The following is a 16,803-nucleotide window of genomic DNA, read 5'->3' as shown; positions in this document are numbered from 1 at the left end:
GGAGGCCGCTGCTCACCCCGCTCTGCAACGGGCTGATCAATTCCTATGAGGACAAGAGCAACGACTTCGTCTGGTGAGTGCGATATATCGCGATAGCGGCACCCGCTACCCCGCTGAGGGAAGCCGGGGCGCCGCCATGGCGGCGGGAAGCCCGGGGTGTGTAAAATACTGGCGGGAGGACGGAGCAGCCGGCAGCGGCACCTCAGGGGCTCTCTGAGGGGGAGGAGGCGTTTGTACGACTAATGGCCCTCGAGGGAGTATGGCTTTCGGGTTCCCCCCCTTCGTGGCTGTTTGTTTGTTTTTTGGCCCTGTGTAGCAGCGTTGCTTTCATCCTCTCTGTTTTTAAGCAAAACCAGGTTATTCCCAGCAGGTTCCTCCTTGAATACGCTCCAGAGCAGCCCAGCTTACCAGAAAGGACCCGCAACCCGATGTGTTTCCTCATAATGTGTTGACATTGCAAGCAAATATCCTGTTTTCCTGGGTGACGTAGCCTTGGCAGGGGCCAGAGGGGCTCTGGCCTCCTGTGGGTTGGATGGCCCCTCCGAAGCCCTCGCACTGCCCTGCTCTGATCTCTGGAAGAGGATCCAGCAGAGGATTTTGTGCTCCTTCGGATGCGGATCCGAGGAGTCTCGTGGTGGTTGATAGATCCAGCAAAGCTGGTGTGGGTTTGCCTCCCTTGCTGGGAAAGGTTGGCTAGTTTGAAAGAGCAATAAGGTTTGTGTCAATCTGGCACCTAAAACCAGATGAGTGGGAAATCTTGGCGATGATGAGATAAAGATTTTTCTTGAAGCTGTTCGGATGCTGTCCTTCTAATGTTCAGCCAAAGCTGCAGCTTGTAGCTGGAAATACACTTTCAGCAGAAGTGGTAGACCAAGGCCCACTGCAATGTGTGGTTTGAGAACTGTTGGTAATTTGCAGTTTTAAAGAGAGCCCATTGCTAATGGGTTTCAAACCTCCTAACATAAGGAGTAGGTTTGATTTTTATAGCTGGTTGGATGTACTAAAATGTGAGAACAGAAAGTAGGGGTAAGTGTTTGCATCTGAGAGAGACAAACAGTGAGGAGATACTGGAAAGAAGCTTGAGTTGTAGGAGAGTTATGTATTGGAAAGAAACAGTAAAAATAAAGAGGAAGAGAAATGGGGCACAGTTTCCAAGATGACTTTGACAGGTCTGACTTACAGGTGAGGGTTGGATGTTTGGTGTCTCCACAGGACAGGCATTGTCTCAAAAACCTGTAGACTTGATTTTACAACTTTGTAAACTGTCTAGCAGAGTAGATAGGAAATATCCTTGCTACTGAAGTGAGAACCTGAAGCTGCTAAAAAGTTAGTGGCAGGAAAAACAGTAACTACTTCTTACTAGTAATAAGTAATAATAAAAAATTATTGCTTATTACTGTAAGTAGTCTTTTGCTCAGTAGCAGAATTGGGATGAGAGCACAGCTGTAATCAGCTGATGTCCTGCTCTAGGCCATGTTAGGTGGATTTAAGGGCACTTGGTGTGGGAGATGGCTGCATTGCTGTTGGTCATGGGGGATAATTTGATTGCGAATGCCTGTGCCCCTCTGTTCCCTCTGTGGTTATACTCTGGCAGTAGTGGCCTGCAACCATTGTTCCCTGTCCCTTTCTAGTCAGCTGTCACTTCCCGTTCTGTTATCTGTCATAGAAATGAGGGTGCTTGAAGGGAAATTACACAAGTTTGTAGGCCAGTTGAGGTATATTAAGATGGTTCAAAAAGCTGAGTTTCTTGGTTCTTTCTTTTCTGCAGGTAAGTACTGTGCATGCTTCAAGGAGAACATGTAATTAGCTGTTTTCTCATTGAGGAGTGCTGCTGGCTGAACAAGTGAGAGGAAAAAAAATCAACTGAGTAGTAATCAGGGCAAAATGTCTTTTCTTGGTATTTACAAGAGCCACATTGGGCATATTGAAGTGCAGGTCAGAAGCTTTAAGAGCAGTCAATGATTATAGTTAACTGACCTGGGTTCTTCACTGCTGTGTGTTTCTGTGAGCTGTAGGGCTTGTTCTTGCTATTAACACTAGCTTCAAATTATAGTATTCCTCTTTTTTTTTTTGAGTTAGTAATACAGTTATGTAGTACAGAAATAAACTCAACTGGGCAACTGTGGAATTTTGAGCAATGTCCAAGAAGACAGGTGTGTGTGTGGGGGGGGGTGTTTAAATAATTGATTTAAATAAGCTTTGGATATCTCAGTCTGAAAAGCAGAAGTTTTCCATATGCTGGTTTTTTCCATAAGGACACTTTCAAGATGCTGCTAGCTGTAGGGAACATTTGATAATTTTTCTGAACATGGGCTGTGACTTGCTAGCAGTTAGCTACAGCTGTAAACTCAGCGGTAGAGTCTGCCTGTACCAGACTGAAGGTGGGAAAGAGTAAAGAAGTTTGTGTGAGTTTCAAATGTTAAGGTGCAAGTGGAAATCCTGTAAATAGTGTTAGTGTGTGCAACCTCCCTGCCTGTCTCCTGAAAGTGCTATCTCAGCAATGTGAGGCTTAGGCTTTAACGTAAATGTTGGCATATGTTGCTAGTCTGGGTTGTGAAATGTTTAGCAAGTGTACTCTCAGGAGTTTGCAAGTGTGTACTGTTTGTGGTATGCATCAGCTTCTGCCTGGAAATGTGTAACTCTAGTCAGGAAAGCAAAGAGGCCTGACTTACTGGACAACTTAATTATAAAAGCGGAAACTTTTTGTTTCTCTTAGTGTAGTATGTAGAATTTAAAGGTAGAGTCTGTGCTGCTCCTGCAGCCAGGCCTCTTCCCAGTTGCTTGGAGAGTACCTGAGAGGGAATCCTCTAATCAGAGGATTTTCTCCTGTCCAGCAGTGTAATTGCTTATGGTTTTCCCAGGCCTTACATTAACCTGCCCAATTAGTGGTTGACTAAACCTCTTTAAAACCAGTTACTATCTGCTTTGCTCCCTGGATGGAGGGGATCTCACTGTAGGCTGTCTCTTCAGTGGCTGCCTCTTACCAGTGCTTGTTTCTGAGCTCTGGCATAAATAAGAATGTATGGAAGAGAGGATGCTGCATACTGACCTGGAGAGGTACACCCAACAGACTCTGGTGTGGGAAGGGCTGTGTGCCATGTTTAAAGGTGGACTTGCAGGTTCATTGGTTTTTAACACAGTTCTTTCCTCAGGTGGCTACCTGTTAATGCCAGACATGGGCTGAGTGTAGTTGTTCGCATGTTTGTGATCTGGCAAACCCCTTTAGTAAGGAATACTGCACATTGACCGTGGAGGTCACAAACTGAAAACACAGCAAGCTGTTTACATGCCATGTACAATGATGGTTTTATAATCTATTGTTATATTGGAGCTTCATATTGAGTAGATACTAATGGCAAGTGATCTTGCCATTCCTTCACCTTCCGAGTGAAGGACAGAGCCTGCAGCAAGTCCTACTCTCTGCTTAGACCAAAGAGGAGCAGAACAGGAGGGAGATACTGGAATGGGTCTTGTTTGCTGCAGAGCGGAAGGAAATTTGAAACATGTTTAAATTCTGTAGTGACCACTTCAGCCAGGTGTTTGGGTAGCAGCAGGGTGACAGTAGCACTCTTGAGAGGTGCCTTGAAAACAGCTGGCAAAACTTAGAGGCATGAACTTGGTTAAAATGATTTAAAAAATACTTGAGGTCTACCCATAGAGAATGAATGGTAAGCTTTTGCGGTGCTGGATAAAAACTGTTTAGTAAATAAGGCATCAGTATCTGATAAAGAACAGTGACATTTTTGGCTTGCTGAAGTAATTTGCATCCTTTTTACCTGGCTCTGCTGCGTATAACAAATAGAGAATAAGAGCTATCTCATGCAGAGAAGCCTTGATTTCACCATACCTGTGCTTCTCAATTTCGGTGTATACTACAAGCTGTAGTATGTCTCAAGTCCCCATCACTCCACTACTTTCTTAACCTTCCCTCTGTGTTAGATTAACTTAAAACAACTGGTGCATAGCAACTTCCATGTGTTACAGCCAGCTTGGATTCAGTAAATATTAAAAGACATCAATCTTGTTTCCACTTGTAAATCAGTGAGCGTTTCGGGGGGAAACAGTTCTTAATGGAAACTTCAGGCTCTGTTAACAATGACCCTGGCACTGAATGGCTACGTTTGCTGGCTCTGATTGCTTTTTCTCAACTATTTTGGCTCTGTCACTTCTCCAGTCAAACTGGTATGAAGAAGAATAAGTTTGGGAACAGTGGTCTTGGGTGACTGTTGTGTTAGAAGGTAATCTTCATCTTTTTAGCTCTAATTTGTGATGTCCTATTGTGACAGAGGAGCATTACAGCCTTGTTGATTGCTGCACTCTTTAGAGGCAGGGCATTAGGAGTGTGCTGGAAAAAACAGATCTGGCCCTGTAGGGAATAGCAGTTTTTAGCATGATAGAGAGTGGGACTATGTTACACAGCATGACTAAAAGAAGGCGAAGAAGTTAAGCTGTTCATCACCAGTGGGGAGAAGCCAGCCTCAACACTCACATAACCGTAAGTCTTTGACTTTCTTTTTTTAAAGGCCAGATAATAGAATGCAAAGGTGCCTAAATCTCCTCTTATTAATTCACCCTTGTTGGCTAAGTTTGGTCCTAATTTATTCGGACTAAACAGTGCCTTGAAACTAAATAACTTCTAACTCAGAAACAGTGACTTGAACTCCTGAAGTTGGTGCTACTCAAGACAAATGATGTGCAGAGAAGGGTCTGTCAGAGTGGAAGAGGGACAGGTGTGTGTTAATTATTTTGGAGGCTTCTTTTGAGGAACAGAATTGGTGGCTCAGTTGGTTCAGAGAGTAGCATTCTGGTTTGATTCACTTGCCTTTACATTGTGTTTATACAGGCGATTTGGTGGAATATTTAAGACAACCTGGTTTGTATGTGAGGTTGGACAAACCTTTTATGGCATCCATGTTTTCCAGTTTGGTTGTTTGGAGGAGAATTGTACTCGCAGGGGCCACAGCTTCCCCTCTATGGGCTTAAATAATAAGTGTTTATTTAAGAGGTGTTTCCTCCTTCCTATTTTTAAATGCCTAAAGGGGTAACAGATGTTATATCCTCTAAAATGGATGACAGAAAGGGGGAATGACTTCTGTGGAGTCCTGACAAGGGGAGAAATTGAGGTGCTTCCCTTCCCTGCTCAGCCAAGCATTGCGTATTTCAGTCTAAGATCTGGGGTTTTGATCTTGGATTCAAAAAGATTTGTGCTTTTCAAAAGTTGTTAACAGTTTATTAACAGCTTATTCTGTGGGAACTGCCTTGTTGGCAGAAGGTGGGAGGAGGCTGTTTCTGAAGAAGACAAATGCTGGTGAAAACCACTCTGAACTGAGATGGGTGTGGACTTGTGGGAGTGAGAGGAGAGCATCTGGATCTCTGTAAGGGCTTGAAAGCAAGGTGAAGCTTGTGACACAGCTGATACATGTGTTATGTGCAGAATTGTGACATCACTGTCCACAGCATCTTACTGGATAGCTGGCCAAGACCTGAAGATGAGTATCTATGTATGTGACAGCATATCTTACCAGCTGTCAGGGATAGCAGCTGTAGGAGTCACTGGAAGTAAGATGCATCTCTCCTCTGCTTTCATTTGTGTTTCATTTTCCTTTCAAACATGTCACAGCCACTTGATGATGAGACAGATTTCTTCCACTACCCATCTCACTGAATTCCTATGTTTCTTGTCTTGCTCAGGTTCCCGTGGAGCACTGCTTGCTTGCATATCCTTCTTTTCAGCTCCCTGCTTGGTCCTTGGTGATCCTTCACAGAGAGCTGTCTGCACTTTGGTCATGAACTAGTCTTGGGAAAAACTAAAGCCTTTGCTTCCATTTGCATGCCTCTGTCTTACTTATGAACAGTCCCATATTCTACCTTTCCTGTCTTCTCCTTTGACTTTGTAACGCTGTGCTTGTCTGTTGGTTCCCTCTTCCAGTCGCATGGTACCTTCATTGTGCTCTTCAGCAGCCAGCCTGCTCCCTGGCAGTGCTCTGCAGGCATGCCCCCTCGTTGGCACCTTCTTTCTCCTCCTGCTTATTAATTCTGGTTCTCATGATATCATTACTATTTCTGTTCTGCTCTGCCTCTTCACATTTTTTTTTTTTAATTATAGATAGTTATTGGCTGAAAAAAGGAAGGATAACTAATTTTGGTGTAATTTATAAATACCTTATGTCTGTTCATGTAAGAAACAGGTTTTTTACATTCTGTTTGAGACCTAGTACAGATGGTTAGGTTCTTCTGCAGCCTTGCTTGTTGAAGGTACTCTGGCTTTGTTTGGGTGGTTTGCAACTGTTGAAAGCTTCAAGGGTGAACACTTACCTGGTTTCTAATTGTAGCAAGCTGTAGTATCATTCTGAGTTCAAAGAACCATTGATTGCCTGTTTGATCTTTATACTGCCTGGTTGCTGTTGTGCTTCATGTGTCCTCTTTCATTTTACAAATAGAAAATATTACCTAAGTGTGATTAGGTGGCTGCTTTGAATTAATAATACTTTCCTTCGTTTTTAACATAAAAAAACATCTTTGTGATTATTTTTGTTGGTTTTTTTGTTTTCAGCCCTATCTGTTTTGATATGATTGAAGAAGCCTACATGACAAAATGTGGACACAGCTTCTGGTAAGATTTTTTGTATTGTGCAAAATGTCCATCTCTTACAACGCGTGAGGACTGATGTTGCTGTGAATCCCTTTCCTTCCGAGTTTTTGTTACTTTTCTGTCTTCTGTCCCTGCACTGAAGAAAGAGGTTGAAATAAAATTTTAGAAGATGGGTACCAGTTAGATTAAAAAAGTTGTCTTAGTGTTTAAAACAAAAAAAATTTTGTGCCACCATATTTCCTCTGTGAAGAAGTAAAATGGTCATAAACTGCTGGTAGCATCCAGTACCCAGAGTCAGAACAGTTTGTCAACTTATCTCTCGGAAATGCAAGGTGTCTCTTACCACCTGAAGCAGTGGATCTCACCTCTATAGAGGTCATGGGAGTGTGTGTTGGTGTTGGGAGGTCCTCCTTGCCTTTGTGCAAGACCATATGCAGTTTGAAGTGGCTTGCACATTGTCTATTGCAATTCTCTTAAACTTCTTGAGAGGATATGCTTCAGGTTTGTTTCTGTTGTATTGAATTGGTCCAAGGTCCACTTATTTTCCAGTGTGTTATCTCTGGCTGTCACAAGGAGCAAATGTTTTGTGGAGAAGTACAAGAACCCTCCAGGGGCAGGTGCAGAACTATCTGCTGCTCCTGCTCTCAACTAGGGATTGGAATAAATGTTGAACCATGATGTTTTAATGTCCCGTATACATTACTCTTACAGTGTCTGTTAACTAGAAGTAAATCGCCTACCTTTTACAAGAAGTAGTACTTTAGTAGCATAAAGCACTTCAAGCTGCAGATTCAATTAACTTTCAGAAATGTTTTGACCTGCAACAGGTAAAATAACAGCTGATTTTGTGCCTTCTATGGTAACGCTTTATTCTTGATCTGTAACTTTTTTAAAAGTCCAAGATGAGAAGCATTCAAATATCTTTATTTAGAAAGAACAGAGCAATGTTGTCACAGGATGTCTTTACCAGCAGTCAACGTGAAGCTAGGTTCTTAGTGAGATGCTTAAACTTGATGCTAAAGTGCGTCTTGTAGTTACTCTGTTCCTCAAATAGCTAACAGCTCAACAGAGAGCACCTCTGAAGTCACTTCTGGTGAGTACAATAGCCAGGGGGTTGGGGGGAAATGTAAGAAGTTGGTGAAGGTGTTTCTTCTGTGCTCAATTACCCAAAATGCACAATAGCTTTTAATGTTGTTTGATAAGTATTTAGTTAATCTAGAAGAGTTGCTTCTGAATAATGCAGTCTGTCTGTTAGCTCTACCTGTGGAAGAGGGGCATAAATTCGAGATGGAAGTGTGGCTGAAGTATCCACGTTGCCACAATCTTCGGGGAAATAAGAGTGAAGTACTTACTGAATTACCTTTTGTAATCCTTGCTGAGAAACTTTGCTCTCTTTCTGCTGTAGTATGCTCTGAGTTAATATTGGAACATTTTTGACTCCACTGTAGGATCGTGCAATGCAGCTTTTAGTTGGCAACACAGAGTACACATCATCTAAGGTTGATATTATTTACCTTGTGCTTGTGTTTTGTTTCTTCATGTTTGCTCACTTTTTCTGTTTCTTGTTTTTTATGTTTTTAAACAGCTATAAATGTATTCACCAGAGCTTGGAGGACAATAACAGGTGTCCCAAATGCAACTATGTTGTGGACAACATAGATCATCTTTATCCCAACTTCTTAGGTGAGCTCTAGGCTTGCTTGCATGAGAAACATCTTAGTTGTTAAGGAAGGCAGGCACTTGTACATTTATTGTGTAAATAACTGGCTTCTGGATATTGAAAATAAAATCCAAACATCAGTCCTTTGGTCAACTGTGTTTTTTATTAAAAAAAAAAAGTGGTTAGTAGTATAAGTCATTAATACACCACTGCCTCCAGCAGTTCTGTATGCTGAGTTACAGGAGTGAGACTGACTTGCTGGTGTTTGCCTATTAAGAAAAGCAAAACAAAGATGTTTTTCTGATGGCTAGAGATTTGAATCTCTTTATTTACTTTTGTTTTCTTGCACTGTTGTCTGTCTAATAATCAAGAACATGCCCTGTTTACAAAGCATGGACACTGAAGGGGAGGAGGCTGAATTACATATTGTACTATTTTGGCTACTGTAGTGAGGTCCATGTGATGTATGTATGTGTAAATTAGATACAGAGAAAATATTCATACACATACCTATATGCAATCCTAAATGATTGCTTCTTAAACAGAGGAGGGAAATGTTCCTAACTGGAAATAGAGTTTAAAACTTTGTTACGGGGAGAAAGGATCAAAGGAAACACATTGCAGTGTGAAATACAAAAATTAAATCAAATCTTGATTTCATGTGCTGGGATATCCATTTAATAGTAAATAGATTAAAAGCCCCAGTAGCCAAGGAATACTTCAGAAATGGGCATCCTGATTTAGACCCAAGCATGTTGTGCCAAAGGTGGTGCTGAGGCAGGTCTTGGAGGATGTGTTAGGCCATAGAGCATTGCTTCCATGCACCTACATTCAGGGGTTTCAGATCTGTATTGGGGGGGGGAAACAGATGTGAGGAGGGGGAAGAGCTTGTATATATGCGTGTGTGAAGTGTTGAGGTTATCTTTCTCTCTTTGCACCATTCACTAAATTGGTGTGAAATAAAACTGTAGCAAAAAGAGATCTTTAAAAATGCATATAGTGATTAAAGGAAAATGTTGTTCTATCTGGCTGTGCTTGTTTTCAGCCTGTAGTAAATCAGTTAATGTTTTAACCTCCTTCATACTCTTCTGTGATACGCTTCTGCCTTGGAGTTGAAAAAACTGTCAAAGAACCATGGGTGCTTAGAGAAAGGAACTGAAGCAATTTGGGGAATGTGTAGGCATTGTATTTGTTGATGATTTTTTAAAAAAATCTTTATATTCTTTATGAAAAAAGCAAGGAATAAATAGGTGAGGAAAAAATGGAGACATCTTCCACTGTTTTAATTGCTGATAAACTTACTGTGGAATTAATAACTAAAGTAAAAACATTGAGGTAGAATTTTTCATACTTTTTTGTGAACTTTAAATCCAACCCTAACATCCTATTTATTTATGTTTTTAGTCAATGAACTTATTCTTAAACAGAAGCAAAGATCTGAGGAGAAAAGACTCAAACTGGACCATTCAGTGAGTAGCACCGTATGTTCCAACTTTCTTACTTTATATTTATTTAATGGTTCTGTACAGCAGTTGTCATTATGTGGCTTAATTTAGAAGAAATTATACTGTTGAGCTGATGCTTTAACTTGCTTTATGTGGGAATAATACCAATATCAATGGCAGTAGATCCCTTCAACCTTGTTCTTCCTGCCAGCAATATACGTGTAGAGGCAAGCTGTGTTAGCATAGCTAAGTGTCATATGATGTATTGAATATAATCTGGGAAACTACCCATGGAAACACACTTGTTTAAAGGTAATAATTTTCATTCAGTGTTGGAAATTACAGCTACAATGAGAGTAATGGATGATTAGAAGTGCCACGGGCTTGTCTGATCACGTGTGAGAAGCTGTGTCCTACAGGGAAATTGGAGGAAGGCTAATACCAACCACAAGAGGGAGAAGGATGTGTTCGGAGTACTGGTGTTCTGGCTCTGATCCCAGATAAAACTGCCTGGATATCTTCTAGACTTGCTTCATGTCACAGAATCAGAACATGATCTGTGTTCTCAGTTAATGAAAACCCCTGTACAGCAGCAGTGGATGCTCTTGTACATTAAGATCAAAAAGAATGTGACATTAACCAGGAAACTTGCATATTTGTCTTGCTGTGTCTGGCTTCCTTCCTTGGCTTCTGTAATTCATAAATAAGGTTGCAAAGTAATACTAAAAATCAGAGCCCCTGTTTTTTTAGTTAAAAACACCCCTCTATTGAAGTGTAATTAGTTTAGGGGCTGCATTGCAGAAACCAGTGCTTTCAGCAGTTGCATGCTTTAGGAAAGAGCACGCTTTAAGGATTCATTGGTTTACTCACAGTAAGTTTTTATATTCAATATAAAATATGCATAAACCATATCTGGCTTAAAATGCACACAATTGACCTGAAGGCATGTACAGTAACTTCTTGGAAATTGGTTCTACTCTTTCTCATAGTGCACCTTTAAAAACTATGCCTGTAGATGCATCTATGTTAGATAACTACCAGTAAGTGGAAATCTACTGTGACTTCATGCCCAAACCAGTGTTGTGTCTACCTTTTGGCAGCAAATAAAAAATACCAACATCTCTAAAAAGAGAAACTTGCTGTTGTACCAGCTCCTTAATGTTCCTGTTCTCTTCTTGTATTACTTTTGGTATTAAGAGAAGTAATTCAAGACACATTGCCGTGAATGCACTGTTTCGTGGTCATGGATTTGTCTCATTAAGAAATCATGTGAAGGCATCTTTGAAGCTTTCTGAGTAGTAGTACATCTAACTAGTACATTAGTATGTTAAAGTTTGTCTCAAATCTTGTTTACTTGCTTAAAAATTATATTTTTTCCAGTTGTTCCAGATTGAAGTTGAGTTTTTGCCTGTGTGGTTTCAACAGGTTCTGTTGAGAGTTGTGTGAAAAGTTAAAAGTTGTGTATTCTACATGGATGTTACACATTTTATTTTTCTTAATCTAGCCAATACAAATAGACTACAACCTCTTAGAAAATGTCTGGTTTAGACTGGATGGCATTTCTAGTTCTTGCAGATTTAAATATCTTGATCTAGTGTCATAACTTTTATAGGGCAGGATTTTTTAATCCAGCTTTGTTTCTTAGAAGGCTTAAAGACCTTTCAGCTGCTGCTGTTGGTTCCTGAGGCTTTTTAATGTAAGGCTATGTTAGCATTAACCTATTATTCAGGTTTTCCTGTGCTAAAAGATACTTTTTTTTATTTTTTACTGACAACGAGAAGAGCAAACAGCCTGTAGGGAAGAATGGGCTGCATGGTAGCATGCTGGCTCTCTGAGGAGTCCTTGTCAGCTCTAACAGGTTGAATGAGAAGATCACCCTGATGAGCTCCATCTTCTTTCCTGCTCTCACATTTCCCATGAAAATACTCTTAAAAGGAGTAGTGTGGGAGGTGAGAATAGAAAAAATAAGCTGATGCTACCTTCTTCCATTTGAATTTAGCATGAGGGCTCTACCCTTGGTTAAAAAAATTAAAAGGTATTGCCACTTAACACTATTTCAGATAGATGTAATCCAACTAAGCTTGGATAAACATGTTTTTTTCCTCCCCTTAGAAATATGTTCTCAGAAACTGGGGCACAAATCAGATAAAATTGTGGCTGTGAAATAATCTCTTCCTAGCAGCAGCTATGCTCTCATAAAGCACAAATATCTCCCGAATAAGATAAGCAATTACACAGTAGGACAGAAGAGCTATATCCTGTACACGTGGGAGAATTGGGAATTCTGATTCCTGAAAATTGGTTTGAAATTTTTACAAAGGGATGAAATACTGCAGTGTTGCTTTTAATATCTGTTGCTGGATATAGCTCTGGATGGCTTGAACTCTCCGTCTTTCCAACATTTCTTGTTCTCTTTCTAGAATGGCCATAGGTGGCAGATAATTCAAGATTTGTTGGGAACTGATCAAGACAATCTTGATTTGGCCAATGTCAACCTGATGCTGGAGCTGCTGGTGCAAAAGAAGAAGCAATTGGAAGCAGTAAGAAGTTTCTCCTGTCTTACTTAATGAACACCATTGTCTAGTTAGCAGTTTTTTCTTTTCATCCTTTTATCTTCTTGAAGTAAGATTCTATTGCTGAATTAATTGCTCAGAATTTTCTCTTGCATCTTGGTGTTGAAGGGTTGGCCATCTTACTGACCTTTGTTGTAGCAAACTAACGTTTCAACTGTGATGCCTATAACATGCTTATAGTGTTGCTGCCAGCAGGGTTGTATAAACAAACAGGGAAAATGGAAAAGGATAAGAGAAAGTGGCTAGCAGAACAGAGAAATGCATATGAAGATGTTTGCTAATTGTCTGTTACACAAGTAAATATCAGATCTTTCTTGGTAATAAGCATGAAGAAGTCTAAAATATAGGTTAAGGAATAAACTCAGTGAACATGTGAAAAAGATAACACCTTTTAGTCTTTACTGGAACTGATAGAACCTGAATGACTGCCATCCCTGAAGACTTTTTTAGCATTTAATGCTCGAAAGAAAAGTTCAGATGTCTTGTTTATGAGGCTGGTTTGAAGATTTATACAACATGAAGCAAGCTGTTCCTATGATTTAACTGAAATGTAGTTGGTTTGGGATAGTTCTCATGTGTTTGGCCGTTCCATGGTGTTGGTCTCAAGTGACCATTTTCCATTTGAGAGACAGACCTTCTAAATTAAACTGGATTACAAAATTTGACCTAGTGAACTTTGGGTAGGAGGGTGGGTTTTGATGGTGCTTTAAAACAGGTGAGTAAAAGTTGTATTGGGAATGGCTTATCTTATTCACTCTTGCAGAATTAATTTTTAGACAACTTGTGGTTCTGATGGAAGGAAAGTAACCCGAAAATATGTTTACTGACTACTAGCAAAACTGTTATGTTACCTTATTGCGTGGGGACTTGTACCTAACTTTTTTATTGTGGTTCAGTGAAGATATGGTGGGAGTATGGTTTCTAACTTCAGAGTAAAACTTTTTTTTCCTCAAGCCTTTTTGTGTCATTTGTGACAAGTCTGAAACAAAGAAGGCACAGGACTGAGTGTATGGGTGCTTCTGAGCAGGAATATCTTTCAAGGATACTAAGCATTAAAAACAAAAACACAGCTGACACTTAACAATTTAAAAACATTTTTCTTTTCTAGTTTTACTTGCTTAACTTTCATTATCACCACAGGGGTGGGGAGGAAGAAAATAATCTCAGAAAAGTAGTAGTCTTGCATCTGAATCTCTTTTCCTGTCCTATCTGCCTTTAATGGATTCTGCGTGCTCCTATGTCTTGATCATTTTTGAGTGTATGTTCCCAGTCCTTTAATAATAAATATTTCAGTAGGTTGTGAAAATAAGTCTCAGAATGCTGGCATAGGATTAGGGCTATATTAATGCTGGTATGTAGGTTTTATTTTTCTTTCCTCGTGTGCTGCTTATCTTGCCCTGTCAAGTTTTTGGCCAATTCGGGTGAAAATATTAAGCTGATGGTTGAGATAAATGACCTGTTACGGAAAGATTGGAAAGGGATGTTTTAGTTACATCAGTGACTTTATTGTTGTCTTCTACTCTGGAGGAATCTTCAGCAGTAATCTCTTTACATAAACACAAATGTTAATTTTGGGGGGAGGTGTTTTTTGTATAAATATTTCATGCTTTAGTATGTTAATCATGAAGTAGATGCTAATGATCTTCCAGGGTAGAAGATGAGTCTGTGAAGAACCTGTATCCCAAAAACAATTTCAGATGCAGTACCAAAAAAACTGAAAAGCATTTCAACTTATTAGTAAGTCTTCAGTAATGCACAAACAAGAGCTGTTACAATGATTTCTGTCTTCATGTAAAAACCTGTCGTGAGCCAAACAAAACCTTAAAACCTGTGTGGTAAAGTAAAACTACCAATCTTAAAACTGCCTTAAGTTATTTTCTCTTCCTCACCTCTAAATGAAAGCTGTTACTGTGCTAAGTGTGGATTTCTGTGTATAAAATGAATGTTTCTCTTAATGTATATGGAAGAGTTACACTTCCTTACTTACTGTGTTACAGGAGTCCCATGCTGCCCAATTGCAGATCCTTATGGAATTTCTCAAAGTTGCCAGGAGAAACAAACGAGAGGTAACTTGCTTTGTGTTTCAGTGGGTGAGGTGTTGTCTGCTGCTTTCTACCAGTTCATTTCTATTTAAGTGATGTGTTAGCCTGGCATTATCTCTGCAAAGAAAAAGGCAAAGTGTGTTTGGGGAAGTCTCAGGCAGAGGACACGTGGGTTTCAAGGAAAATTAATCTCTCTACATGTGACAGCTTCAATTTTTAATTGCTTGCCTTTTTGTCTCACCCTGGTGAAGCATGTGGGAAGAAGGGAGCTTGAGGATAGAGATTCCTCACTGTAAATTTACATCAAATTCTTGAAACGAGATTTTTCTGTGATGGGAAAACTGAAGGATGAGGGAGGAGTGAAATTGTCACTCAATTTTTTTTCTTTTAGTGTATCAAATGCCATGACTAATGCTGTGTCATAAAAGAATGACTGTTCTGTGCTCTTTCCTTATTTGTCTCAAAATGAGTGTCTAAGGAATGAAAGGGGGTTCCATAATCACACACGCAGTCTTTCATGGTTTGGGACTTATCATTTATAATGTCATGCAGTGTGTAAACCCTAGTACCAGAAATATCCCAGAAACCTAGAAAAACAATCATGAAAACAGCAAAAGGACAAGCTTTCTTGGAGGTCATGGGTTTTGATGAAAGATGTGAAGAACATAAGACCAAACGGTGTGACTAAGGTCAAACTTGAACTATGTAAAGGCGATGTGTGCAAGAAGCCTTGTCCAGAATGGATTGAGGGTCTGGTTATGGAGTCATCCCAAAGCAAGTTGTTCAGAGTCTGTCCACCAACAGATATGCATGGCCTTCTGACCAGAATCAAGAGGGCTAATGGAAAGGAACTAACCAAAGGGGAAAACTAAAGTTGCACTTGTGGAGTATGAGACCTACTAGGCTAGGCATAGTATCCCATGAGAAGTGATGAAATACTGTTTATTAGGATACCTGAACGTTAAAGGAAAATGTGAGAACCAAGATATTCTCTAGTGTACTAGACGTATCAGTGAAGACAAAATGGCATGCTTCCACTTTTGATTCTGTTTAGTATGAAGCATACTACTTGTTTGATCCTTCAGGGTTGGAAAAAGCAGAGAAATACGTATTACTGTTTTTTGCTTAAATAGCAAAGGCACAAGCAATGCTCAAAACCATTGAGGTATCTTTTAGCTTTCATTTTTTTGAATGCTGGTAGAAGTTATTTTATAGCGACTTAATCTACAAACACTTCCCATCTTCAGAATGTCTACTTTCATTTTCTTGTATTCATGCTTAGTATTATGCAGAGAATTTCAGAAGCTTGACCCATCTTCACTGCAGAATTAATGCTGGCTCTGGCCATTGTCCATCGGCACTCATTAAACACCTTCTGTCAGGATTTGGTGCAGCTTGAGGGACTGTTAAGATATTGGGGAAGTTTCCTGGTAATGCTGCCTTTGTCTAGGAGGTAAATTGAGAAGTAGGTGCTTCAGGAGGTTCATACACAGCTTAGCTGGGGTGCTTTTCCTTGAGTAATCCTGTGGTGATTCAATGCAGGGTGTTTGGGGCAGTACCATGAAGTCAGTGATGCCTTGCTTTCTCCTTCCCCAGTTGAAACTGAGTTAGAACAACTCTCACAGACGGAGGGGCTGTTGATACCTACTTTAATTTGCATATGTTGAGTGGGAAGGATGAAGGGAAGGGAAATTGCATAGCTTCTGGTTTTTAACATACTGTAGCACAGTGTTCCACCACTGACTATGATTTTCAGCACCTGGGAAACCTTTCCCATCTTGTGCATTTGCCCTTGGCTTTAGTAATAATGTACAAGGATAGCATCTTTTTTTAAGGCTAAAGAAACTTAATTTTGGGTGCAGATCCTCTGAATATGGCCTTGGGAACATCCTGAAGCCTACTGGGACACATAGCTTATTTCAGATCCTCTCTGTCCCTGCTTATGTGTTCCCTCTGTCAAGACTTCCTCTAATGTTATTTGTTACTCCCCTTTATATTCAAACATGAAATGCAGACTGTCATATCTCAAAAGACTTCTGTGCAGGCCTGTCAGTTCTGTCCTTGCCATAGTGGTTAGTGTCTGGCCTTGCCATTTATTTTGAAGCAGTCTTGGGTTTGTGTGGCAAGGTTTTGGTAGTGGGGGGCTACAGGGGTGGCTTCTGTGAGAAGCTGCTAGAAGCTTCCCCTATGTCCGATAGAGCCAATGCCAGCTGGCTCCAGGACAGACCCGCTGCCGGCCCAGGCCCAGCCCAAGCCCATAGGCGATGGTGGTAGCGCCTCTGTGATAACATATTTAAGAAGGTGGGAGGGAGAACTGCAGAACTGCAGCCAAAGAGAAGAGTGAGAATGTGAGAGAAACAACCCTGCAGACATCAAGGTCAGTGACGAAGAAGGGGGAGGAGGTGCTCCAGGCGCTGGAACAGAGATTCCCCTGCAGCCCATGGTGAAGACCATGGTGAGGCAGGCTGTCCCCCTGCAGCACATGGAGGAT

General features: G+C 40.5%; 1 protein-coding gene across 2 annotated transcripts in view; it reads left to right on the top strand.

Moving 5' to 3' along the window:
* Positions 1-7: 7 nt before the first annotated feature.
* RFWD2 (ring finger and WD repeat domain 2) overlaps positions 8-16,803 on the top strand; it is a 132,532-nt gene continuing 115,736 nt past the window's right edge. Inside the window, exons 1-6 of one of the 2 annotated variants that reach the window (XM_019471175.1) lie at positions 8-73; positions 6,554-6,613; positions 8,178-8,275; positions 9,657-9,721; positions 12,118-12,237; positions 14,268-14,336. In XM_019471175.1, coding sequence (XP_019326720.1) covers positions 6,570-6,613; positions 8,178-8,275; positions 9,657-9,721; positions 12,118-12,237; positions 14,268-14,336 — 396 coding nt within the window. In that variant the 5' untranslated portion in view covers positions 8-73; positions 6,554-6,569. Of the gene's footprint in view, positions 74-6,553; positions 6,614-8,177; positions 8,276-9,656; positions 9,734-12,117; positions 12,238-14,267; positions 14,337-16,803 lie in introns of both variants that reach the window. The other variant, XM_019471174.1, reaches the window with a different exon arrangement.

Source organism: Aptenodytes forsteri, unplaced genomic scaffold (genome assembly GCF_000699145.1).
Source record: "Aptenodytes forsteri isolate BGI_AS27 unplaced genomic scaffold, ASM69914v1 Scaffold289, whole genome shotgun sequence".
Classification (NCBI taxonomy): Eukaryota; Metazoa; Chordata; class Aves; order Sphenisciformes; family Spheniscidae; genus Aptenodytes; species Aptenodytes forsteri.
This window is presented reverse-complemented; position numbering and strand designations above follow the sequence as displayed.